The 24,718-nt window shown below is 43.3% G+C and overlaps 1 protein-coding gene across 9 annotated transcripts; it reads left to right on the forward strand.

Annotated features, from left to right (window-relative positions):
* Positions 1-1,810: 1,810 nt before the first annotated feature.
* On the forward strand, positions 1,811-24,335 carry elf2b (E74-like factor 2b (ets domain transcription factor)). Of its 9 annotated transcripts, none has more exons than XM_047365439.1 (10): positions 1,811-2,142; positions 12,533-12,683; positions 12,776-13,013; positions 17,287-17,397; positions 17,567-17,758; positions 20,665-20,751; positions 21,123-21,315; positions 21,411-21,791; positions 21,917-22,088; positions 22,509-24,335. In XM_047365439.1, the coding sequence occupies exons 2-10, from the start codon at positions 12,609-12,611 to the stop codon at positions 23,100-23,102; spliced, it is 2,043 nt and encodes a 680-aa protein (XP_047221395.1). In that variant the 5' UTR covers positions 1,811-2,142; positions 12,533-12,608; the 3' UTR covers positions 23,103-24,335. The 9 variants fall into 9 exon arrangements, with proteins under 9 accessions (XP_047221395.1, XP_047221397.1, XP_047221391.1 ...); XM_047365441.1 differs by having other exon boundaries at positions 17,570-17,758; positions 21,120-21,315; XM_047365435.1 differs by having other exon boundaries at positions 1,812-2,142; positions 21,120-21,315.
* The last annotated feature ends 383 nt before the right edge of the window (positions 24,336-24,718 follow it).

Here is a 24,718-nt window from a genome sequence, read left to right on the forward strand (position 1 = left end):
TTTACTTGGAGTTATATTGTGTTGTTTAAGTATTCCCTTTGTTTTTTTGAGCAGTGTGTGTGTATATACAGGGGTTGGACAATGAAACTGAAACACCTGTCATTTTGGTGTGGGAGGTTTCATGGCTAAATTGGACCAGCCTGGTAGCCAGTCTTCATTGATTGCACATTGCACCAGTAAGAGCAGAGTGTGAAGGTTCAATTAGCAGGGTAAGAGCACAGTTTTGCTCAAAATATTGAAATGCACACAACATTATGGGTGACATACCAAAGTTCAAAAGAGGACAAATTGTTGGTGCACGTCTTGCTGGCGCATCTGTGACCAAGACAGCAAGTCTTTGTGATGTATCAAGAGCCACGGTATCCAGGGTAATGTCAGCATACCACCAAGAAGGACGAACCACATCCAACAGGATTAACTGTGGACGCAAGAGGAAGCTGTCTGAAAGGGATGTTCGGGTGCTAACCCGGATTGTATCCAAAAAACATAAAACCACGGCTGCCCAAATCACGGCAGAATAAAATGTGCACCTCAACTCTCCTGTTTCCACCAGAACTGTTCGTCGGGAGCTCCACAGGGTCAATATACACGGCCGGGCTGCTATAGCCAAACCTTTGGTCACTCATGCTAATGCCAAACGTCGGTTTCAATGGTGCAAGGAGCGCAAATCTTGGGCTGTGGACAATATGAAACATGTATTGTTCCCTGATGAGTCCACCTTTACTGTTTTCCCCACATCCGGGAGAGTTACGGTGTGGAGAAGCCCCAAAGAAGCGTACCATCCAGACTGTTGCATGCCCAGAGTGAAGCATGTTGGTGGATCAGTGATGGTTTGGGCTACCATATTATGGCATTCCCTTGGCCCAATACTTGTGCTAGATGGGCGCGTCACTGCCAAGGACTACCGAACCATTCTTGAGGACCATGTGCATCCAATGGTTCAAACATTGTATCCTGAAGGCGGTGCCGTGTATCAAGATGACAATGCACCAATACACACAGCAAGACTGGTGAAAGATTGGTTTGATGAACATGAAAGTGAAGTTGAACATCTCCCATGGCCTGCACAGTCACCAGATCTAAATATTATTGAGTCACTTTGGGGTGTTTTGGAGGAGCGAGTCAGGAAACGTTTTCCTCCACCAGTATCACGTAGTGACCTGGCCACTATCCTGGAAGAAGAATGTCTTAAAATCCCTCTGACCACTGTGCAGGACTTGTATATGTTATTCCCAAGATGAATTGACGCTGTATTGGCCGCAAAAGGAGGCCATACACCATACTAATAAATTATTGTGGTCTAAAACCAGGTGTTTCAGTTTCATTGTCCAACCCCTGTATATACAAATATATATATATATATATGCTTTCAAATGTCTTTTTATATAATTATTAATTTTATATTTCTCAGACAGTTGTTTAGCAAAATTATATTATACTAATTATGGGGCATACAAAGCCAACAATTTGATGTTTTTTAATCAAGAGATAAGTGAAAATGATGCAAACATAAATAATATAGAAACAATCCAACATTTAATTAAACATGATTTTAACATTCAAAATTGAGAACTAGAAAGAGTCAAAGCATAAAAAGGTAAGCTTTTGAGATATGTCATAATCATATGGATCTTTACAAACTTTACAATTTTTGGTACTTTGCTCGAAGTCAAAACATTGGAGTCAGAACATCTTAAATTAAAAATTCATAGTAATAACACATAATACTGACATTTAAAATTGAGGGAGGAAAGCAAAATAAGTTGTATAGAGTATAAATAAAGTCACACGCTGACAGTTTTTTAAGGTTTTTTAATGAATGAAGAAACGCTGATGTTTATCCTACGGTGTGACGTCAGCAGTTTGATTTTTCCGAACCAGCGAAGCAAAAACAACCGAGTCGAGTCGAGCCAGTCTCCTCTACCACTGGAGAACCGAACCAGCGTCCGCGTCTTTACACAGCCGGCCGTACCGGACACACACCGGGGTGCGCCGGAAGCCTGCGGAGTCTCCCGGGGGTCCTCATCATGGCAGCAGCCACTACAGTTACCGTCAACTAGTCTGCGGTGGAGCTGAGCTGCGGGACTCTGGAGGCTGACAGTCGGCGGCAGCAGCGGCGGACAGAGGGGACGGAGAAAGACGGTAGTGCTCTCACACGCCCACAGTGAACTCTAATTAGCAACCATGCTAACAACAAGAAGAAGGCTCCCTGCAGGGAGCCGATAACAGGAGTGGAACCCGACGGGAGGCAGCTTTAGCTGCTCGGTTTGTTGTTGCGGTTCCTCTCCTCGCAGCTTGCTTCACCTGCAGGCGATCAGTCACTGCTTTCTTGTAGATTCTTTAAAATTCATAATTTAAGCTGGTTAACAGGGGCCATGTCGCGACCTGTATTAAAAACCAAAAGCAACACATCTCTCCAATTGTGACCTTACCTGCATGCTTGCACACTGAAATCCACCTGCCAGGGGATATTGAGCTATGAATTATTGAGGTATGTAACTCTAAGCAGGTTGGATCTTGATTATATGAGTCAGATGCGTTACAAGGAAATTAAATTTACATTAGAAATTAGCTTGACAACAAGTAAGAGCATGTGTCTGCACTAAGGTGTAGAAACAGGTGGATCATATATTAGTGTAGAGACTGAATAGTGCAGTGCTGTCCCCTCCCCCACCTCTTGCTGCACACTGCCAGTCAGGTTGCTGAAAGAAGGCTCCAAAAGATTTTATTGCTCAAACGTGGCTTTTCATTATGCTCATTTGAAATATTATCTGTTTTAATTATTTGTATGATTTAATTTTTGCTTTTTTATTCATGTTTTGATTAAATCAGGGTTAGTGAACTTGAATAACGACAAATTCAGCTATTTGAGAACAGTTTTAGGTTGCAAAATGCACAACCAAACTAATAAAAGAGCACCACCTACCATGGTTGTTTAGAATAATATCAGTATTATAGTTCTGTTACTTTGTAAATAGAAGAGAAATTTAGCAGCATATATTACTTAAGTTAAGTGTAATAATGTTATTTTATCTGAAATAGTGATAATTAGTAATTTTCTGTTTTATAAAGGGGATTAGATTGTGTTGCACATAACTGTTTTAAACTTCAGTGTTAATACCGTGTAACCATGGTTTTTTATGGAAGATTTTCACCCTATAAGAATCTCATGCCGGCCACATCGTTACACAATGTTTGGTTAATTGGCTCATTTGGAAAAATGATGTGTATTTTGGAAGTAAATACCACCTTTTATCACTCATCCCGTTTTTTAACAGGGTTTATTTTAAAGTAGCACAGTTTTTATATAGAGACTTAAAAGACTTGGTATGCGGAGCATGCTCAGACCTCGTATGTCCCGTAGTGAAGTGTCTGTGTTTGTTAATGTTTGACTTTCCAGCTTTTCGCTCACCCACAGTCTGAGCTGGCAGGTGAACCCTTGTGAGAAAGGTTGTGGCGGGTTATGCTTTAGCAAGGAACAGTTAAAGAGCAGATGCTGATGCTGAGCTCAAAGTGAGATAACTGATGATGTGTCACAGGAAAATAAAGTGTGCAGAATGGTCTTTATTTGAATAACTAATCAGGTATAATTTTCTTTCCACTTCACAATTATCTACTACTTTGAGTTTTTACTTCACATAAAGGCAGAAGATTGGTGTAGTAAAATGACAAAAAAAAATTAGAGGGTTGTCAATCCTTTTCCAAGGCATTATAGCCGGTCTTTACTTTATTAGTTTCTTGTTTAAGACAAATCTGTAACCTGTTTTATTAAATATAGAAGCCTGAATGTGATTGCTGCTTCATCCATTTGAATAACTTAGTGGACTTTGCCTGCTTGTGTTTAAATATGGGCTGGGTGTCAAGTAAATCCTGAGGTCATAGTTGCTATTTGCTCATTGTACCATGTGCATGTGTGTGTGTGTGTGTGTGTGTGTGTGTGTGTGTTTGGAGGGCAGGGCAGGACACAAGGCAGGGCGTTGTATCTAGACCAGCAGTCCCAGTAATTTTGAACAAAAGCTCTGTTGTTGATAGATCATGTGACTGTGTGTGTGTGTATGGGGGGGGGTTGGTATGTGTTCCAACCTCATCATGTGATGCAAGCTCGGCAGACGCTCTGAGAAATGCTGAGTCGATCTGAGAGGCTCCTTCCACCGAGGGAGCAGGCAGCCGGACATGCTGGGAGCAGAGATGGCTCTCCACTCGGACGGATTGATGGATGTCGGATAGAGAAGAAGAAAATGTACAGCACGGTTTCTGTTTGCACAGAGGGGAAGCATCAGTCATCAAGACACCTTACCTGTTTTCGGACATTAAACAGGAGAAAGGTGAAGATGCAGGGCTTCGTCTTGAATCCACATATCAGTGACAAGGCAAGTTTGGGCTTGTTCTGTTAGTTTTGATGCTTTCATTGGGATCTAGAGGTGGTGAACTTCGCGTTTTCACCATGACTCTGCCGTATTTTTTATCAACACTGCTGCTGATTCACCACCAACCAGGGACATTTATAACAAAGCTGTTCCTTTTATCTTTTCCCACTCTGGTAGGACTGAGCAAACTGGCCACTTAGACATGTAGCCGTTTTCCAGTGTGGTCCAAAATATGTTTTTTAACGTCTGAAATTCCCACTTGACTCAGTTAACTGTAAACCGGGAACAGGCCACAGTTATTCATTCCTTTGATAAACGTCTGCTGAAAGAAATGGACTGAAATGGAAAATAATGCAGGCGTTTAGAGATGAGAAGCAGTTAGGCAGCCATAGGCAGCCACGTGTCCTCAGTCATCCTGCATGTCCTGTATTGCTTGTTTCATAGAGTACAACCTTGCCCGAGAGACCCTGCAGCTAACTGATCGTTTTGTTTTTGCTTTTGCAAGCATTTGGATGTCAAGCATACATTTCCCATCTGTCCATCTGTCATGCAGTTGTTCGATTTGACCGCTCAACACAGAGCACATGCAGGACTCTGGCCGTTGACACACCCATTCAACTCTGTATCTAATTGACTTCTCAGTGCACACAGCAACATTTCACAATTTCCAACTGGCCGTTGAACTCATTTGAGTGGAAAAGCCAAGACGTGGTAGAAGCACAGAGCTTCCTTTTGGCTCACAACATCAAGTCAAGTTAAGAAATAAATGAAATTATGGGGACAGTAGACCTGCGGATGTGTCATGTGATTGTTGAACATGTTGGAAACTTCAGTTAAACGGTATATATATTTAAAACTAGACGTTTATATGCATTTTATATAAATACACATCATCTTTTTGTCTGATATGAAATATAGTCTAAACTCTTCCTGTTTTAGAACAGTTAAGATTACCAAAATTGGCCAAATGTTTTGGGTTTCCTTCCAGCAGCTTCTCACAATAGTTTGCTAGGATTTTGGCCCATTTCTCCTGACAGACCTGATGTAACTGAGGTTTGTAGGCCGTTTTGCTCACACACACCTTTTCAGCTCTGCCCAGAAATTCTCTGTGAGACTGTAATCATGGTTTTAAGATGGCGACTCCCAAACTCTGACTTTGTTTCCCTTAAGCCACTTTGTACGTAATTTGGCAGCATGCTTATTGTTCATTTTTAGGACCCATTTGTGCTCAAACTTTAACCTTGAGGCTAATTTCTTCAGATGTTGCTCGAATATCTCCACCTTCGTCATGATGCCACCAGTTCAGGACGCCCCCTCACTGAATGATGTCACCCTCTGAACTTCAGAGTTTGCATAGCGTTCCCTTGCAGTTTTCTCCCTTTTCCTCCAAATGTTACAATGACTATTTCAGTTCAATGAAACATCTTAGTTTCAGACCAGAGGACAGTCCTTCAGAAATTTGTGTCTTTTTCACAGTGTGCATTTTCAAACTGTATCTTTGTGTTGCTTTTGGAGTTGTGGCTTCTTCTCTGAGTTGCCCTTCATCCCCTGTTAGTACAGGACATGTTCATGTCTGGGACAAAGAACCTGTCTCTTTCCTAAACAGTGCGATGGCTGAACATTCCCAAATGTTGCAAATTAACCAATCAGAAGCTGACAAAGTCATGAAACCATGATCTGGGATTTCCCAAATTGCTTAAAGGCACATTAATGTTAGTATATTTAAGCTTCTGACGTTGAAGAAAATAATAAAAATGATCTCTTATTGTTCTGGCATTTAAAAAAGGGGTATAATTTTGATAATACGTCCTGACTTAAATCAAAAAGGCTTAGTTGGGTTTAATGTCAGACAATGACAAAAAAATGGTCAATGTGTCTTTTTTTTGTTGTTTTTTTACAATTAATCTAAACTTTTAGTTAAAACTGTAACAGCTTGGCCGATCATTGCTACCGTATGATGCTGAATAATTGAGCTAAATGCATGTTGGTGTCAGTAGCAGAGGAGCACAGCGTGGTTCATCCATTTTACAGCAGTTGGTGTAGCTGATTGTGTCCTTAGTGTTCGAGGAGTCTGTACAGTCAAGCTGATGCAGGGCGTTTGTGGAGGAAAAATATAAATTCCCAGGCCTCTGCATTCATTGTTCTGGTTATGGTGTTGAAGTCATGGCTTTGTTTCTGTTTTAACCCATGTGTTTTGTTTTACCAAAATATTTAGAACAATTTAGTGTAAGATTATTTTCAGATCAGAAGGCGACCAGCTTGAACTGTAAAGAGGAAAAACATTTCCTGTTGTGTTTGCGCTTTCTGTGGTTTACAAAATAATAGGAATGCTGATATAGTGCCGCAAATTACCTTTTTTTTGTAAATGATTGTTTTTAAATGCAAAATTTCTACTATGATAAATCAGACAGAATATGTAATAAGTGATATTTTTACAAAAAAGAGCTAAATACTCCAGATATTAAGATTTTTTTTTTTAAGGTTTTGAGATATTAAGCCAAAACACACACTTCACCATAATATTAAGCTAGAAAAGATTGTTCCACAAACGGAATATAGTTGTCCTAAAACGTAGGGTACAAAGTCATATGTATGAGATGCTAATTAGAATTTAAAAAGTAATCAAACCTTTAGGATGTTATGGTGACCAACATACTAATTATTTTTTTGAAATATTGTCATGAATATTGCAAACTCTCTGAAGAGCTTGAGATGTTGGTTTAAATGTTCATAATTTTGTGACAACTTATCAGAATTTTGATAAGTCCTACCTTGCAAGCTCTAATTGTTCGATAATAGTCAAAATATTGGAATCACAAATAACACTCTCCTCCTTGAACCGCCACCTTAAAGTGGTGGAGGGGTTTGAGTGCTCAAATGATCCTAGAGGCTATGTTGTCTGGGGCCTAAATGCCCCTGGTAGGGTCTCCCAGGGCAAACAGGCTCTAGGTGATGGGTCAGACAAAGAGCGGTTCAAGAATCCCTCATGAGGACAAAAATATCGAGGCACGTGACGTCGCCCGGTACGGCGGACCTGGGGTCCCACCCTGGAGCCAGGCCTGGGGTCGGGACTCGCCGGAGAGCGCCTGGTGGCCAGGTTGCTCCTCGCGGGACCCGGCCGGGCCAAGCCCGAACGAGAAACGCAAGGCCATCCCCCAGTGGGCCCACCACCTGCAGGGGGAACCGTGAGCGACCGGTGCAAAGAGGATTGGGTGGCGGACGAAGGTGGAGACCTCAGCGGCCTGATCCCCGGATGCTTAGGCTGGCTCTAGGGACGTGGAATGTCACCTCGCTGGGGGGGAAGGAGCCTGAGCTTGTGCGGGAGGTCGAGAGATATCGACCAGAAATAGTCGGGCTCGCCTCCACGCACAGCGTGGGCTCTGGAACCCATCTCTTTGAGAGGTGGACTCTCTTCTACTCTGGAGTGGCCCACGGGGAGAGGCGGCGGGCTGGTGTGGGTTTGCTTGTTGCCCCCCAGCTCAGCTGTCTCGTGTCTTCGGCCGCATGTTATGGACACTCGGGTGAAGAGAAGGGCTGAGCTGTCCTCTGATCACCACCTGGTGGTGAGTTGGATCCGCTGGAGGAGGAGAAAGCCAGTCAGACTTGGCAGGCACAAGCGCATAGTGAGGGTCTGCTGGGAACGTCTGGCGGAGCCCTCCGCCAGGGATGTATTCAACTCCCACCTCCGGGAGAGCTTTGACCAGATCCCGGGGGATGTTGGAGACAATAGAGTCCGAGTGGACCACGTTCTCCGCATCTATTGTCGATGCTGCTGCCCGTAGCTGCGGCCGTAAAGTCTGCGGTGCCAGTCGCGGCGGCAATCCCCGAACCCGGTGGTGGACACCGGCAGTAAGGGATGCTGTCAAGCTGAAGAAGGAGTCCTATCGGCTGTGGTTGGCTTGTGGGACTCCTGAGGCGGCTGACGGGTACTGTGAGGCCAAGCGTGCTGCGGCCCGGGCTGTGGCAGAGGCAAAAACTCGGGCCTGGGAGGAGTCCGGTGAGGCCATGCAGAAGGACTACCGGTTGGCCTTGAAGCGATTCTGGCAAACCTTCCGGCGCCTCAGGAGGGGGAAGCAGTGCTTTGCCAACATTGTTTATAGTAGGGGTGGGAGACTGCTTACCTCGACTGAGGACATTATCGGGCGGTGGAAGGAGTACTTCGAGGATCTCCTCAATCCTGTCATCAGGCATTCCGTGGTGGAAACAGAGACTGGGGACTCGGGGTTGGACTCTTTCATCACCCAGGCTGAAGTCAGCGAGGTGGTTAAAAAGCTCCGCGGTGGCAAGGCTTCGAGGGTGGATGAGATCCACCCTGAGTACCTCAAATCTCTGGATGTTGTTGGGCTGTCATGGTTGACATGCCTCTTCAACATTGCGTGGCGGTCGGGGACAGTGCCTCTGGACTGGCAGACTGGGGTTGTTGTCCCCCTTCATAAGAAGGAGGGTGTGTTCCAACTCCAGGGGGATCACACTCCTCAGCCTCCTTGGTAAGGCCTACGCCAGGGTATTGGAGAGGAGAGTCCGGCAGATAGTCGAACCTCGGCTTCAGGAGGAGCAGTGTGGTTTTCGTCCCGGCCGTGGAACACTGGACCAGCTCTATACCCTCTACAGGGTGCTCGAGGGTTCATGGGAGTTTGCCCAACCGGTTCACATGTGTTTTGTGGACCTGGAGAAGGCATTCGACTGTGTCCCTCGTGATGCCCTGTGGGGGGTGCTCCAGGAGTATGGAGTCAGGGCCCTTTATTAGGGGCCATCCGGTCCCTGTACGAGCTGAGCAGAAGTTTGGTCCGCATTGCCGGCACTAAGTCAGACCTGTTCCCGGTTGATGTTGGACTCCGGCAGGGCTGCCCTTTGTCACCGGTCCTGTTCATAACTTTTATGGACAGGATTTCTAGACGCAGCCAAGGGCCGGAGGGGGTCTGGTTTGGGGACCAGTGGATTTTGTCTCTTCTTTTTTCAGATGACGTGGTCCTGCTGGCCCCCTCTAGCCAAGCATGCGCTGTGGCAGTTCACAGCTGTAATGGAAAATTCTTTTAAAGTGCTCTGATATTCCCTTCACCTCTCTCCTCTGACCTCTGTGTTTTATTAGTGTTCTGTTATTTAGAGCAGATGGACTCTAAATTCAAATGCTGGAGAGTTTTATGGTTAACACTTCCTGAAGTGTATATTTCAAGGGAAGGTAGATGGGTGCCCTCATAAATAACTTTGTTAACTCCGACCCGGGGAGGGTCTAGGGGCCATATTTCTAAAACTCTTTGCAGTTGAGATAACACTGTCATGTTCTGGTATAAATACTGTGTGTAAATGTTGATCGGGGCTCTGTTTCACTGACTAACCTCAGTGTCAGGGTCTTCAAACGCTGAATGCCTTTGAATAAAACTTATAAGACAAAGTCCGGATTTTCTCTTGTTATGAGTCAACTTCTACCCACTTTGATAAGAAAATTCCACAACACAGCCAAGTGTGAAGCGGCTGGGATGAAGATCAGCTCCTCCAAGTCCAAGGCCATGGTTCTCGACCGGAAAAGGGTGGCTTGTCCTCTTCAGGTTGGAGGGGAGTTCCTGCCTCAAGTGGAGGAGTTTAAGTGTCTTGGGGTCTTGTTCACGAGTGGGGGAAAAATGGAGCGGGATATTGACAGACGGATCGGTGCGGCTGCTGCAGTAATGGGGGCGCTGTGCCGGTCCGTTGTGGTGAAGAGAGAGCTGAGCCGAAAAGCAAAGCTCTCAATTTTCCCGTCGGTCTACGTTCCTACCCTCACCTATGGCCATGAACTTTGGGTCATGACCGATAGAACAAGATCTCGGATACAAGCAGCTGAAATGAGTTTCCTCCGTAGGGTGGCCGGGCACTCCCTTAGAGATAGGGAGAGGAGCTCGGCCATCCGGGAGAGGCTCGGAGTAGAGCCGCTGCTCCTCCACATCGAGAGGAGCCAGTTGAGGTGGCTCAGGCATCTATACCGGATGCCTCCTGGACGCCTTCCTCGGGAGGTGTTCCAGGCACGTCCCACCGGGAGGAGGCCCAGGACACGCTGGAGGGACTATGTCTTTCGGCTGGCCTGGGAACGCCTTGGGCTCCCCCCAGAGGAGATGGAAGAGGTGTCTGGGGAGAGGGACGTCTGGGCGTCTCTGCTGAGTCTGCTGCCCCCGCGACCTGGTCCCAGATAAGTGGAAGACGACGAGTACAAGTCCAAATAACACTGTAGGGATAATTTGCAATAAATTGTAATCATTCAAAAATTATTTGGATTTCAAAACTCAGAAGTTTAAAAAGGGGGAAAAACATTGGAGATATTAAGTTATAATAATGATTTAAACTAAAATATTGCCATTATACATAGACTTTTAGAGACCTTTAGGTTGATCTCGGAGCCTAGGAACCTTTAATCAATAATCAATGACTTCTAGTTTCACTGGTGTCTCAATGTAACGTGGCACAGAGGCCTGTTTCTTTTTTTTCCACCCTTCAAAATGGGAAAGGAAAAACATGTCATTATGGTTCCGGGTCAGATCAGCTAATCATCAGTTGAACCCATGCACTTATACCATTTCATATCAGTTTATTTTTATTTGTAGTAAAAAATTTCTATAAATTATAGTGATATTTATGAAAATGCTTAAATCTTGCATATTTACGGAAAACTTTGTATCACATCCCATTCCTGTTTATTTTGGTTCTGATCCCGTTTGATTCATGTTGGGCAGATTTTAACCGGATCAAACAAAAATCACTCTAAGCCACTGTGGGCTTTATTGAAATCACGTTTCATAGCAGAATGCTACGAGCAAAATATAGAACATTACTTTAAACCATTGGTTGTCAGAGCAAGAGGAAAGCATCTCCCTGGTGGCCATGAATTGATGCTTGATTGGTGTGAAACATCCCATAGCAGATTACCAAAATTCCAAAGGTGCAAATCCAATCAGGAAACTTCCTCACTATTAAATATTCCACAGTCGGCTGTTAGTGGTTTTAAAACAAAAAAGGAAGGGATTTAGAACAAAAGAATCTCTGACACAAGGTGGTAGTCCACGTAAAATCAGAGCGGAGTCAGGGAAAGCTGAGGTACATAGTGCACAGAGGTCTCCAACTTTCAGCAGAGGATCTACAGACATCTGAACTTCATGTGGTCTTCGGGTTGGCTGAGGAACAGTGTATGGGGAGCTTCGTGGAATGGTCGATCAGATGCATCGAAGCCTTACAACCAGCACGACATAGTCAAAAAATTCCCATGAACACAAAAGTTGAAAAGTTGAAGCTGTTGTAGCCTCAAAGGGTGGGCCAACTTCATGTTAAACCCTATGGATTAAGAATGTGATGTATCTCAAAGGTGTGAATGAAGGCACACTGTCTAATACAAAAAACAGTATACATAAGTCATAACACAAGAAAACAGCTGCTCACCTAGACTGGCCCAGATCTACAGTCAGCAATAATTATCAAGTTAAAACAGCTGAAAGTGTGACAAACAAGGCTGGATGAGGACCCAGGTTTATTTTGCCAAAATGCACAGTGAGCAGGAAGTTAAAGTGATTTAATATATCTCCAATGTTCACAGTTAAAGTACTTGAAAGTCATCTTGGGCTCTCCATAGCAGCCAGGTGTGCCAGTATTTGTGAAGGGTTCTATAGTTTCTTGCTTTGTTGTAACATGCTCTAAATAATCCCTTCCTGTGCTTTTCAACTAGGTAGAGCAAGTTTAGATGACAAGTAGCCTAAAGGTGTAACTAAAAGTTATTACTATGACTAGATCCATTGAACCGGAACCTAGACCTGCCTCGTGGTTCCTAGCAACTGTTACCGTCGCTCCAGCTCGCCATGTCTGGACGGCGTTCTTGTGTTTGATGTAATGACTTGGCTTTCCGTCGGTGCTTCTCTTCCTGTAACAGCAGACAGGCATGTCCTGTGGGCACAAGCCACTTAGGGAGAGATGGAGATCACGTCTCTGCCTTTAGGAAGACTTTAGCCCACAGCCGAATGCACAGGGAAATCTTTTTTTAAATGTACTGATTATTGATTAAAGTGATAATTCGGAATTATTGGGAAGATCTGTAAACATGTTTACATCCTACAGTTTGTATATGAAATGTCTGGGAAATCTTTTTTTTTTTTCTGTATGTTGCATTTAATTTGTAATCGTCATCAATCTAATCTGCTTGTTTCTTTCAGTGGCTGCTGTTCGTAACATTAGCAGAGATCACTTCGAGGAGCGGCTGTGTCTCCTTATCTCCGGGGAGCATGAATCATGACGTCAGTGGTGCTGGTTGACACCGGTGGGACGATGGTGGAATATGTCACAGCTGAAGAAGACCTTCAGCAGGTGGTTGTTGGAGAAGAGTCCAGCTTTATTCCTGTCTAATACTAGCTTTATATTTTAAACTCTGTCTCATTTTTTTTGTCCACTTCTCCCAGCAGGAAGCAGTGTATGAAGCTGATGTGGAGCTTGAAGGAGAGGTGGAGGATGAATGTGAAGGTGAGGAAGTCTGCGAGGAGCTGGAGGAAATAGAGGAGGCTGATGAGGACCCAGCTGTTGTAGTGGAGGAGGTGCCCACTGCCAGCCTGGTCGATGAGCAGGGTTATTCCGCCCAGGTGGTGGTGTATGGGGATGAAGCCTACGTCATGCGGGAGGTGGAGACGGAAGGAGAAGGAGGTGGGACATTAACTTTCTCAAAGTGCATTTCGTTTTATTGAATGTGAGCCAAGCTGATCATCCAGTCTCTGTTGCCACGCATAGAGGGCCTTGAAAAGGTCACCTTACATAAGCCTCAGTGTACTTCATTGTGATATTATGTGATCAACACAAAAGAAGTGCATAATTGTGGAGGGGAAGGAAACTGGTACACGGTTTTCGAATTTATTTACAAATAAAATTCAGTAGATGGAAGGCATGTCTCTTCCAGCTCTGCACATCTAGAGACTGGACCTTTTGTCCAGTTTTATGAGCTAAACACCTCAAGCTCAGTCAAACATAGAATCCTGAACTCTGTGGTTGTAATAAGACAAAATGTGAAAAAGATCAAGCAGTATTAACAGTTTTGTAAGGAAGTGAAAAACCAGACAGTAAATGCTGACAGGTCTTAGTGTTCTTAGATCGCCACCTTGTGGATATCATTTAAATAGTTGACGCATAAACAGCAGAAAATGTACTAACTTAATGTTAATTAATAGATTAATAATTAATTCTTCAATAATGTCAGCTTTTTTCTGAATTCAGTAGTTTCCAAATGCAATCTTTTTTTCTTTTTTTTTTACAAAATCTTATTGAGCATACGTGGCAGAATAAAAGTTGATCACCAGGAATTGTTTTTCCCCATTTAGTAAAAGAAATCTAAATTATTTACATTTTTAATTCACTAAAGCAGTTTGCTGGTCACCAAATACGTAAACTGCTAGGCTACTCCGTGGAACTATTTCTGCTATGGTTAATTTAGAAAAGCAGTCAGTCAGTCAGTCATTTTCTACTACTTATTCCATAGTGGGTCGCGGGGGAGCTGGTGCCTATCTCCAGCAGTCTATGGGCGAGAGGCAGGGTACACCCTGGACAGGTCACCAGTCCATCACAGGGCAACACACAAACAACCATGCACACACTTATTCACACAGTAGCTTTTAATTTAGCCACTTTGACTATGAAATATAATTTTTCATAGTTTTTTGTATTAACATGAGCTGGTTATTTTGTCCTTTTGCCATTTGGTACTTTTTGAGCATTTACAGATTTTTTTTTTTGGTAGGGAAATGTTTTGTATTGAATGTATGTAAATTTCTATCTGCTTCAGGGGATGTTTTCTATTGGCTTTATGAATAAACGCAAACTGATTTGTGTAGAGATGGACCGATCAGTTAGCCAGAGATCTGAATCAACCAGTTTTCCCCTGCTTGTCAGGACTAACACTGAAAGATCCTTTGTTTTTCTTCAGGTATTCCTTGAATGCATCAAAACTAAGAACTTTTACCATTTTTGGTCTAAAAATAAATCAGCTAATTACTTGTAGTCCACACTGTTTTTCAGGGTTATGTGCTTTAATGCATAAGTGGGAATATTATTGTTATTCCATTATTTTCTATTGGAGTCAAAACTGCTCTTTTTCTCAACAAACCTGTTGCTAATTTTTCCCTTATGTAACATAGTGGTTATTACAAAATGGAACTGTAAATCAGTCAATAAAAGCCTGACTATTGAATCTCTAGATTTGTAATTAGGTTGTAAGCACTTCATCCATTTCTGGTTGTGCTTGTTGCAGCCTTGTTTCAGAACACGCTTTCAGTAAGATCTGTATTTTAACTCCTTGGATTATTTATTTATTTTTCAATTTTAACTGAAGGCTCCTGTCATTGGAAATTTTCAAATATACAAATGTGTAAATGTTTCATTTATTTATTTTCTCAAAATGACGGATGGTAGTTATGCGTTAGATGCTGAAATGAAATAAAGTTGTGGGAGGAAAAAAACAAACAAAACTGCAGCTATATTTGACGTATGAGCTACGCAGCAGAGGGAGGGCGAAAGGAGGATTTCCTGTGTCGCTCGCGGAGGGACACACACATGCTGGCGTGATTCGTCTCGTTGAGATTTCACTTTAGCTGCGGAGTAATCCAAGCAGTGAGAAGTCAATGTGAATCTGCAGCGAGAGGGGGAAACATGGCGACTTCACAGCATGAGGGGCACGCAAACCAGCTCGATCTGCTCATCAGAGCCGGTAAGGTGGTTCTACTTTATTGAGAACTCCGACTTTAGAGCTGTGGCTGACGGGCGGCTTTTGTTTTGAGGGTGGAAGCGCGTCGCTTCGGCCCGCCCGCCGCGGCGAAGCGATCAGGAAGTGATCACCTTGGTCGCAACCTGCATGGCGTTGCTCGGCGGTTCTCAAGCCCGCTTTAAAAACGAAGGAAAGCTTGCAGCTGGATGTGTCCGTGTGCGCCCGCAGATAGCTGTGTGCATAAAGCATGTTTTGCATGTTTTGGTTGGTTTTTCCCGCAGCTCGATGAAGGTGAACAACGGTTTGGCGCTGCACAACCAGGAAGTGTATAGTTGTTGTCTTTGCCACGCTGTCTGAGGCGGAAGGACATGTCAATTTATTTGTACTGTTCAACTACGAGATATGAAGATGTTATGTAATTGTTTACACGTGCTTTTTGCGGGAAGCAAATACACTTGCTTATTTTTTTAAAGTGAATGGAGAAACACTCCCTGAAAAGTAGGCCCTATATTTTTCGTTTGGTAAATTCTGATCCTATGAGCTCAGATTTCTGTCCCTCTTTCGGTCGGGATGTCCCCTATTTCTTGAGGTTTTATATGTTGATCCTATGATCGTTAATCGTGTTTTTCGCAGCCTCCTTGTTGGACGCGTGGGATGGTCTGGCTGCACTCGCTTTCTTCCCCTACAAGCGTCCAATCAGGTTTCAGCAGGGGCGGGTTTTTAGCTGTTGCACGAACCAATGGGGGGCCGCGACGGGTGTTGAGTGACAGGGGGATTTGTGAGCTTCTTCTAGGAGAACTGGAGGGAAATAATGAGGACTGTAAACACGGAAGTCGTCAGAGGCAGAACTACTTTTTGTCGGACTTCCAGGGAGATGATTATTGCAACTCTATGCTCACATCTTATATTGAACGCACATTTTTATTAATACCGATTTAAACACCAGAGGATTTAATAAAAAGGTAAAGATTTTGAGGGGAGTATTTTAGCGATGGCTGCCAGCTCAGTCTCTTTGTTACAAGAACTGAATGAATGCAGTTGTCTAAAGATAGCCTGTTTCTCTCCCCTGCACTGTTAGATACCCAAACATGGACAGGGTGTAATGCTTATCTCAGGTTTCCCACCGGTGATTGACAACAACAGCAGGTGCCTCGGGGTCCATCTCAGGGTCCCAGTGGAGTCCAGACTTCCTTCAACAATGCCTCAGTTTTACATTCCTGGAGAAATCATACTACTTTTGAAAGAATCAGAATCAAACTTGGTGTTCTGTTGCTAATAAATATTTCTGCATGGTGTCACTGAAGGGTAGCATTTCGTGATTTGCAAATGGATGATTGCATTCTGTAAAATGTTCTACTGTATGTTCACGATGGCCATACTGTCCCTATTCACAATCTACTGCTGTTTTAGAATATGGACTTTTCAAATGGTCTCACCGTGTAACAGACGGAGTGAACACATCTGTGCACATGCACACGTGCCCCCTGACCTTTTACTAAACAACAGTATATGCTGCAGATTGACGCAGAGAGCACCTACCTGACAGTTTAATTAATAGGATTATTAAGTTGAGCTAAGAAAGCCATTTTAAAAATCCACTTGCAGTTTACCACAAACATGTAGGGGATACAACTAAAAACTACAACTGGATAAAGGTGCTCTGGTTAGATGAGAACAAAACTGGACCTTTTTTGCTTACATTTAGAATAATATTCATGGATAAAAACTGCACATCACTTTGAGCACATCATCCCCACAGTTGAAAGTAGTGGCAGCATCATGCTGCGGGGATGATTTCCTCCACCAGAGACAGGTTAACTGAACAGAGTTGATGGGAAGATAGATGGATATTCAGGAATTCATTCGTACCGGATAAGACAACCTTAAATATAGAGCAGGAGCTACAATGGAACGGTTTCATTGGAAGCATATTTATGTGTTAGATGGGCCTAGTTAAAGTCCTTAGCTAAATTTGTTAGAGAATTTGTGGCAACAATTGATGTTCAGAGGTAATTCCATCTAGTTTGACTGAGTTTGGGAAATTTCACAAAGAATGGGCAAGACTTGATCTTGTAGAGACATACCCCAAGGATCCTGCTCGCTGTAATCGGACTGAAAGGTGGTTTATCTGTAAAAATGTTTGAAATAATGCATCCTTCTGCTTCACAAATATCTTAGGATGCTTCAAGCTTTGCTTTGTTAACTAATTCTTTGTTTGTGTTGTAGTGGAGGCCTCTGGTTACAGCAATGTCCACTGCTCTGATAAAACCATTGAGGCTGCAGAAGCTCTGCTACACATGGACTCACCATCTAGCCTCAGAGAAGACCGCAGCCCAGGTGAGTGGAGTCTGTTATCCCCTGATTGTTATTTTGCTATTACTAATACAGAAATAGTCCAGTACATTGTTGTATATGTTCTTGGAATAATAAATAAACAGGAGTCTTCAAGAAATTGGAACGCTTTAACGAACTTTCCTTTAAAACTACTATTACATTTCTCCGTCAGAAGATTTTACCCCACAAAGTGAAGCTGCTCCAGACTTCCTCCACGCTGCCATGCGGCCTGACGTGATTGCAGAAACAGAGGTGGAGATAACCACTGAGGACTGCTGCGAGGAGGACGAGGAGGAGGAGGAAGAGATGGTCACTTCCCTGGAAGAGCCAGAACCCGACAACGAGCCTGTCAGGAGGAAGCGAGGTACACAAACGTAGCATCTTCTTTCAAGTCAGCAGTAGAAAAGGTTTTCTTTTTTTTTGCATACACTGTCTGAGTTACGATTAGTATTTTAAATGTTAGTGTTGGTGCTGAAACCTGAAAACATGGACTATAAACTCCCAACCTAATATGTAAGAGCCCCCTCTAATGGTTAGCTAGAGCCATTGGGTTTTTAGCCCACATTGATCTGAGGTCGTTTTCAAAATAGTTGTCCAACATCATTAACCTGATCAATAACTGTTTTTGTTGAAATTATATTTGTGCATGACAAACATTTTCTTGTCTTGTTTAGTAGGAGCAGAGCCAACATTTATACAGGTCCTTCTCAAAATATTAGCATATTGTGATAAAGTTCATTATTTTCCATAATGTCATGATGAAAATTTAACATTCATATATTTTAGATTCATTGCACACTAACTGAAATATTTCAGGTCTTTTATTGTCTTAATACGGATGATTTTGGCATACAGTTCATGAAAACCCCAAATTCCTATCTCACAAAATTAGCATATCATTAAAAGGGTCTCTAAACGAGCTATGAACCTAATCATCTGAATCAACGAGTTAACTCTAAACACCTGCAAAAGATTCCTGAGGCCTTTAAAACTCCCAGCCTGGTTCATCACTCAAAACCCCAATCATGGGTAAGACTGCCGACCTGACTGCTGTCCAGAAGGCCACTATTGACACCCTCAAGCAAGAGGGTAAGACACAAAAATAAATTTCTGAACGAATAGGCTGTTCCCAGAGTGCTGTATCAAGGCACCTCAGTGGGAAGTCTGTGGGAAGGAAAAAGTGTGGCAGAAAACGCTGCACAACGAGAAGAGGTGACCGGACCCTGAGGAAGATTGTGGAGAAGGGCCGATTCCAGACCTTGGGGGACCTGCGGAAGCAGTGGACTGAGTCTGGAGTAGAAACATCCAGAGCCACCGTGCACAGGCGTGTGCAGGAAATGGGCTACAGGTGCCGCATTCCCCAGGTCAAGCCACTTTTGAACCAGAAACAGCGGCAGAAGCGCCTGACCTGGGCTACAGAGAAGCAGCACTGGACTGTTGCTCAGTGGTCCAAAGTACTTTTTTCGGATGAAAGCAAATTCTGCACGTCATTCAGAAATCAAGGTGCCAGAGTCTGGAGGAAGACTGGGGAGAAGGAAATGCCAAAATGCCAGAAGTCCAGTGTCAAGTACCCACAGTCAGTGATGGTCTGGGGTGCCGTGTCAGCTGCTGGTGTTGGTCCACTGTGTTTTATCAAGGGCAGGGTCAATGCAGCTAGCTATCAGGAGATTTTGGAGCACTTCATGCTTCCATCTGCTGAAAAGCTTTATGGAGATGAAGATTTCATTTTTCAGCACGACCTGGCACCTGATCACAGTGCCAAAACCACTGGTAAATGGTTTACTGACCATGGTATCACTGTGCTCAATTGGCCTGCCAACTCTCCTGACCTGAACCCCATAGAGAATCTGTGGGATATTGTGAAGAGAACGTTGAGAGACTCAAGACCCAACACTCTGGATGAGCTAAAGGCCGCTATCGAAGCATCCTGGGCCTCCATAAGACCTCAGCAGTGCCACAGGCTGATTGCCTCCATGCCACGCCGCATTGAAGCAGTCATTTCTGCCAAAGGATTCCCGGCCAAGTATTGAGTGCATAACTGTACATGATTATTTGAAGGTTGACGTTTTTTGTATTAAAAACACTTTTCTTTTATTGGTCGGATGAAATATGCTAATTTTGTGAGATAGGAATTTTGTTTTTTCATGAGCTGTATGCCACAATCATCCGTATTAAGACAATAAAAGACCTGAAATATTTCAGTTAGTGTGCAATGAATCTAAAATATATGAATGTTACATTTTCATCATGACATTATGGAAAATAATGAACTTTATCACAATATGCTAATATTTTGAGAAGGACCTGTATATGCTGTGTAACTGAACCGATAACTAAAAGAGGTGTGTTGAAAATGATAGCAGTGTGGCGTTAAATGCTCCTTGATTCTGTGAACCTTCGCCTTTATTTAAGAACAAAGGCTGCAGATGTTGTATGTGTTAGATATGGTCCATTCCACTAAAAATCTGAATTAAACAGGTTGTTCCAGACATGGTTCAGAAGAACGGCATACTGTGATTAAACAAAAAAAAGTGCTGAGAATGTCGATCAGCTAAAATGATCTTAAATGCTTTAATAAGGAAACTAAAAACCAAAAAGACATGGAAGAAAACAGAAGAATCAAAAATGGCAAAGACTCAGCCAATGATCAGCTCCAGGATAATCAAAGCTCTACTGTTCCCTGTGAGCGCTGTAACTATTTAATGCCTGTAAAGCTCAACTATTGGTAAGAAGCCCCTGCAAAACAGAAGCTAAAGAGGTCACGTTTGTCAAAGAATGCACCTCCTGGCCTAAAGAGGAATGGTACCACATTCTGTGGACCATTAACATTATGGAGCAAACAGCCCAATCCCTGGACCTTAATCCAATAGAAATGATGTGGGGTGGCATCGCCAAGACATGCAGGATACCTGTGCAATGTGTTCAGTCGTCCTGGGCTGGAAGACCTGTTCACATGTCGACTCCATGCCACGCGGATCTGAAGCCGTTCTCGGGAACAGCGGTTACACAGTGTGATTCCTAGGAAGCTAAATCTTGAATCATTTACCAGTTTATATAGCAAATGTTTGACTTTGAAACAGAAAATACACACGCTGCTGTTTTTTAACAGCCTAATGTCCCTCATGTTTTAAATTTGGAACAGAATTCCTGATGGATGAGTATGGAAATAAAAGCCATTAAAAGGGTTCACTCACTGTTTTAGACACGTCGCTATTATTTTAACACAGCCGTTTACATCAAGGTGACCTCTTTAAAATGTTTCCGTTGTAGCTGGACGGAAAACGAAGACGCCCCAGTCGTCCATTTCCAACGGCACACCGGAGCTCAGCTTCAAGAAGAAACCAAGAGAGGGCAAATGTATCTCACCGACTTCAGCTGGCACATTATACAGTCCTGTGAAAAAGTGTTTCTCCCCTTTTCACATTTCTTTTATTGTAGTTTCTTTTTCTTTTTTTTGTTAGACCTAAATGTTTCAGATCAAACCAGTTTTAATATCAGACAAATATAATCAGAATAAACACAAACGCTGATTTTGTTAAGGATGAGTATTAACTCAGGTTGTTCGACTGATATAAACATTTGTTTGTTCTGAAACATTTTAGTGCAACCAAAAAGCAAACACAGAAGAAATCTGGAATGGGGCAAATACTACTTCACAACACTGTCGATGAGCATATTTAGCCCCAATGTGTTTAGTAGTGAGCTAACATCACTTTGACCTTCAGCAGGTAGCACCACGTATCTTTGGGAGTTCCTGTTGGACCTCCTCCAGGATAAAAACACCTGTCCCAGGTACATCAAGTGGACCCAGAGGGAGAAGGGCATCTTCAAACTAGTTGACTCCAAGGCTGTATCCAAGCTTTGGGGCAAACACAAGAATAAACCAGACATGAACTACGAGACCATGGGACGGGCGCTCAGGTAACCACTTTCAGACGGATTTAGGCTTCATTATTTTTTTTTTACATTTTGGATCAAATGAACACTTCAAATCTTTATAATTCCTCCTACTTCAGATATTACTACCAACGTGGAATCCTCGCCAAAGTGGAGGGTCAGCGGCTGGTTTACCAGTTCAAAGATATGCCCAAAAACATAGTCATTATCGATGAAGACAAGGCAGATGTGTCTTCTCCTGATGACCTAATGAGCTCAGAGTCACAGTCCTACGAGCGCGTTCCTCTGCCGTCTGCCAGGTTGCTCCAGAACTCTGAGCAGTCATCCCCGAGGAGACCCAACATCCTGCGGGGCTCCAACCGACCCGTTGTATTCCCAACTCCTGCCGCCGCAGTAAGCAGATCAGCGGTGATGGCGGCAGCCCCGAGGATAGTGACGGTTTCTGCAGCGCCCGATGTGAGCCAGACCATGAGCCAGATCCCCAATGCCACAGCACCGAGGTCAGACGCCTGCTAGGAGACCAAAGCTTACACTGTGATGTCACAGCTAATGCAAATATTTTTGAAATGACCTAATTATACACTGATTCCCAAGTTGGATTATTTTTTCAATGTGTTGCCAACAGGACGGTTCGCGTGGCGATGCAGGTGCCTGTTGTAATGACGTCTCTGGGCCAGAAGATCTCTACCGTCGCCGTGCAGCAGCCAGCAGGGACGACGGTGGCCGGCGGGCGCACCACCCTCCTCACTAACGCGTCTCATGTCACTGCGGCTGCTAATCCTAATTCACAACAGAAGGTGTGTAGATGTGGAAATTTCCACAGACATGCTGCTTCACTTTCTAGAAAAACATCTTCTTCGGTCATTCGTTTTCTGCCACCTATTCATCTATGATTTTGTTATTTTGTTGCAAAACTTAAACCAAAATTTGATTTAACAAATCCTAGACACAGAGCCCTTTTATAAGTAGCAATACCCTTGAACATTAGTATTTTGTTGTGGTTTTATGTGATTGATGAACACAAAATCATTGTGACGTAAAAGGAAAATTGTTTTTAAAATCTTGTACAACGGAAAACCACATAAAATCCTAATAAAATATGTTGAAGTGTTGGTTCTGTGGATGCGACGGTTAAAAGGATGTGAATACATCTTTTTTTCCACTCTTGTGAAAATGTGCTTCAGGAAAATGTGCTAAAGTTGATATTTTATGTTAAGGTTGTGATCCAGACTATCCCAACAATGGTACCGGCTACAGCGGAGAACGGAGACAAGATCACCGTCCAACTGGCCAAGATCATCACCATCCCAGCCCACCAGTTAACCCAGTGTCAGCTCCAGACGTCCTCGAGCGCTAACAAACCCAACGTGGCCGCCTCGCCAACGAGCATCAGCCTCCTCGGAAGCCCCCTGACGGTCCGAGCCCTCGCTCCCGTCAGCGTCACGCCGGGGGCGCAGGTGATGAGGCTCACCGTGCCGAGCCAGGCACAACCGCAAACTCTGATGGTGTCACAGCCAGGAAGCGTCAGCTGCGGCCAAACTGTAAGTCAGAGCATTGCGGCACAGCCGCGCGTCATCGGCAGCGTCATCAACGGCTCAGAGCTGGTGATTGGTGGACCAGGAGGAGTTACGGTAGAGAAGCTGAAGGCTCCAGGAGTGCAGGTCCAGGCTGTGCAAGTTCCTCTGACAGTCCAGCAGAACCAAGTGAATCCAAAGACTATTCAGAACGTCCAATCAGAGACCACAGACGCTGAGGTGGTTGTGAAACTGGAAGCTCCACGTACAATAAAGACAGAGGAGCCTGAGTGTTAAGATACAGACATCTCTTCTTTCCTTTCTCACCACCTGAGAAGGTCAGTTTTTACATTTCTGAAGTTTTTTGTTTTTTTTAAATTGTAATAAGCAGCACTCTTGAAGGACAATTTTTAAAACTCCTGAACGTGTCTTCGCATCTCCCCCGTCACTGCCGAGAAACCCGGTCGCTCGGCCTCCCTCAGAACGGCAGCGGAACCTCTGTAGGTGCTGTGAACGGAGCCCTGCACACATTTGAGGGATCTTGTTAGGAGAAAGTAACGGGACCAACCTCGATCACTACATAACGGATCACAGAGTCCGATTGAGGAAAAACATTAAACTGCAACACTAAAAAAGGAAGAAAAAAACACAAAACAAAGGATTGCAACCAACCAAAAATGTTGATTAAAAACAGAATGAGTGTAAAATGGTTTTCCTTTTAAGAGTTAATTTCTACTGATGTTCAAAACCAGCATTTTCTTGTTAAATTTGTATCACTGTGTGAAGAAAGCATGAGCAGCGCTGAGAGGAAGGAGCTATGGGTCATCATAAGGAACGATATCAGTCATGTTTGTATATATTTATATAACTATATATATATATCTTTGCAGTTTACAGAGCTAACGGTAACAGTATGGCCCTAGGTTTTAATTTGAAATTTTGAACAGTAAGCTGGTTTTTTTGTTTTTTTTTGATACTTTGTACCATGCACAGTATTATTAAAACTGAATTGTTTGGATTGTTTTTTTATTTCTCTGCCTCGGTCTGACTGTCGATGCTGCTGTAGGTTTCCAGTTGTCTGCGGATTGCTAGCAGTGTGTCCTTCAGCATCTTTTAAACCCTCCCAGTCTACATGTGGAAAATGGATTTAGATCCTTATAATTTGTTACTTTTTAGTGCAGAATGTTCTGCAGTCATGCTGCATGTATATGCAATAATGAAACATGAATCTGAGCCAATGCATGCAGCCACATCTTTTAAAGAAAAAGAATTCAATTAAAGTCGGTATTCATTATTTCGATATTCGTAAAAGGCATCAAATTATGCAAAATGGCTGCAGAGAATATATACTTGTAACCACTTTATAAACAGAGGGTCAATGCCATGTTCGACCGACATGTCCGACATTTCAATAGAGGGAAGATTGTCTGTGTTCAGACTGAACCGTTTGTATATTCAACATTTGAAGCATATTCTATTTTGTTGTACTCTTGTTTCAAAGTGTATTAAAGTAGATTTTACTGAAATACACAGTTGGCACCTGTGTGTTTATTTCTTGCTTTGAGGGTTTTGAAGTCGAACATTTCGGTAACTTTACCTTCCATGTATTTGTCACAGAGATAAATGCAGTGTGAGCAAACCTGACCTAAGGTTCATAACTTGATAACATTTATCAGAAGAACAATGAGTCTTTGGTTTCTCTGCATGTTTTACCCTTCAGTTTGCCTTGATTCAACAGAACTAAAATTGTAAAATATTTTTAGCTATAAAGAAGATTCTAAATAAGAAAAATTGCTCAGGTTTTTCCCTGAATGTTCTGACAGCTAGAGCAACCTTTTGACTACCTAGTAGAGATGCACCGATCAGCTCATTAAGACTTTGACCTGCCAATGCAGGTTTTAGCCAGTTTCGAT

The sequence above is a fragment of the Girardinichthys multiradiatus genome, chromosome 5 (genome assembly GCF_021462225.1).
Source record: "Girardinichthys multiradiatus isolate DD_20200921_A chromosome 5, DD_fGirMul_XY1, whole genome shotgun sequence".
In the NCBI taxonomy this organism is placed as follows: Eukaryota; Metazoa; Chordata; class Actinopteri; order Cyprinodontiformes; family Goodeidae; genus Girardinichthys; species Girardinichthys multiradiatus.

Bases quoted from the DNA above. Each gene is read 5' to 3' on its own strand.
- elf2b (XM_047365435.1), top strand. From the start codon at position 12,609: ATGACGTCAGTGGTGCTGGTTGACACCGGTGGGACGATGGTGGAATAT. The intron at 17,398-17,566 runs GTGAGTGGAGTC...TTTCTCCGTCAG, and splicing joins CAGAGAAGACCGCAGCCCAG to AAGATTTTACCCCACAAAGT. The intron at 17,759-20,664 runs GTACACAAACGT...TTTCCGTTGTAG, and splicing joins GCCTGTCAGGAGGAAGCGAG to CTGGACGGAAAACGAAGACG.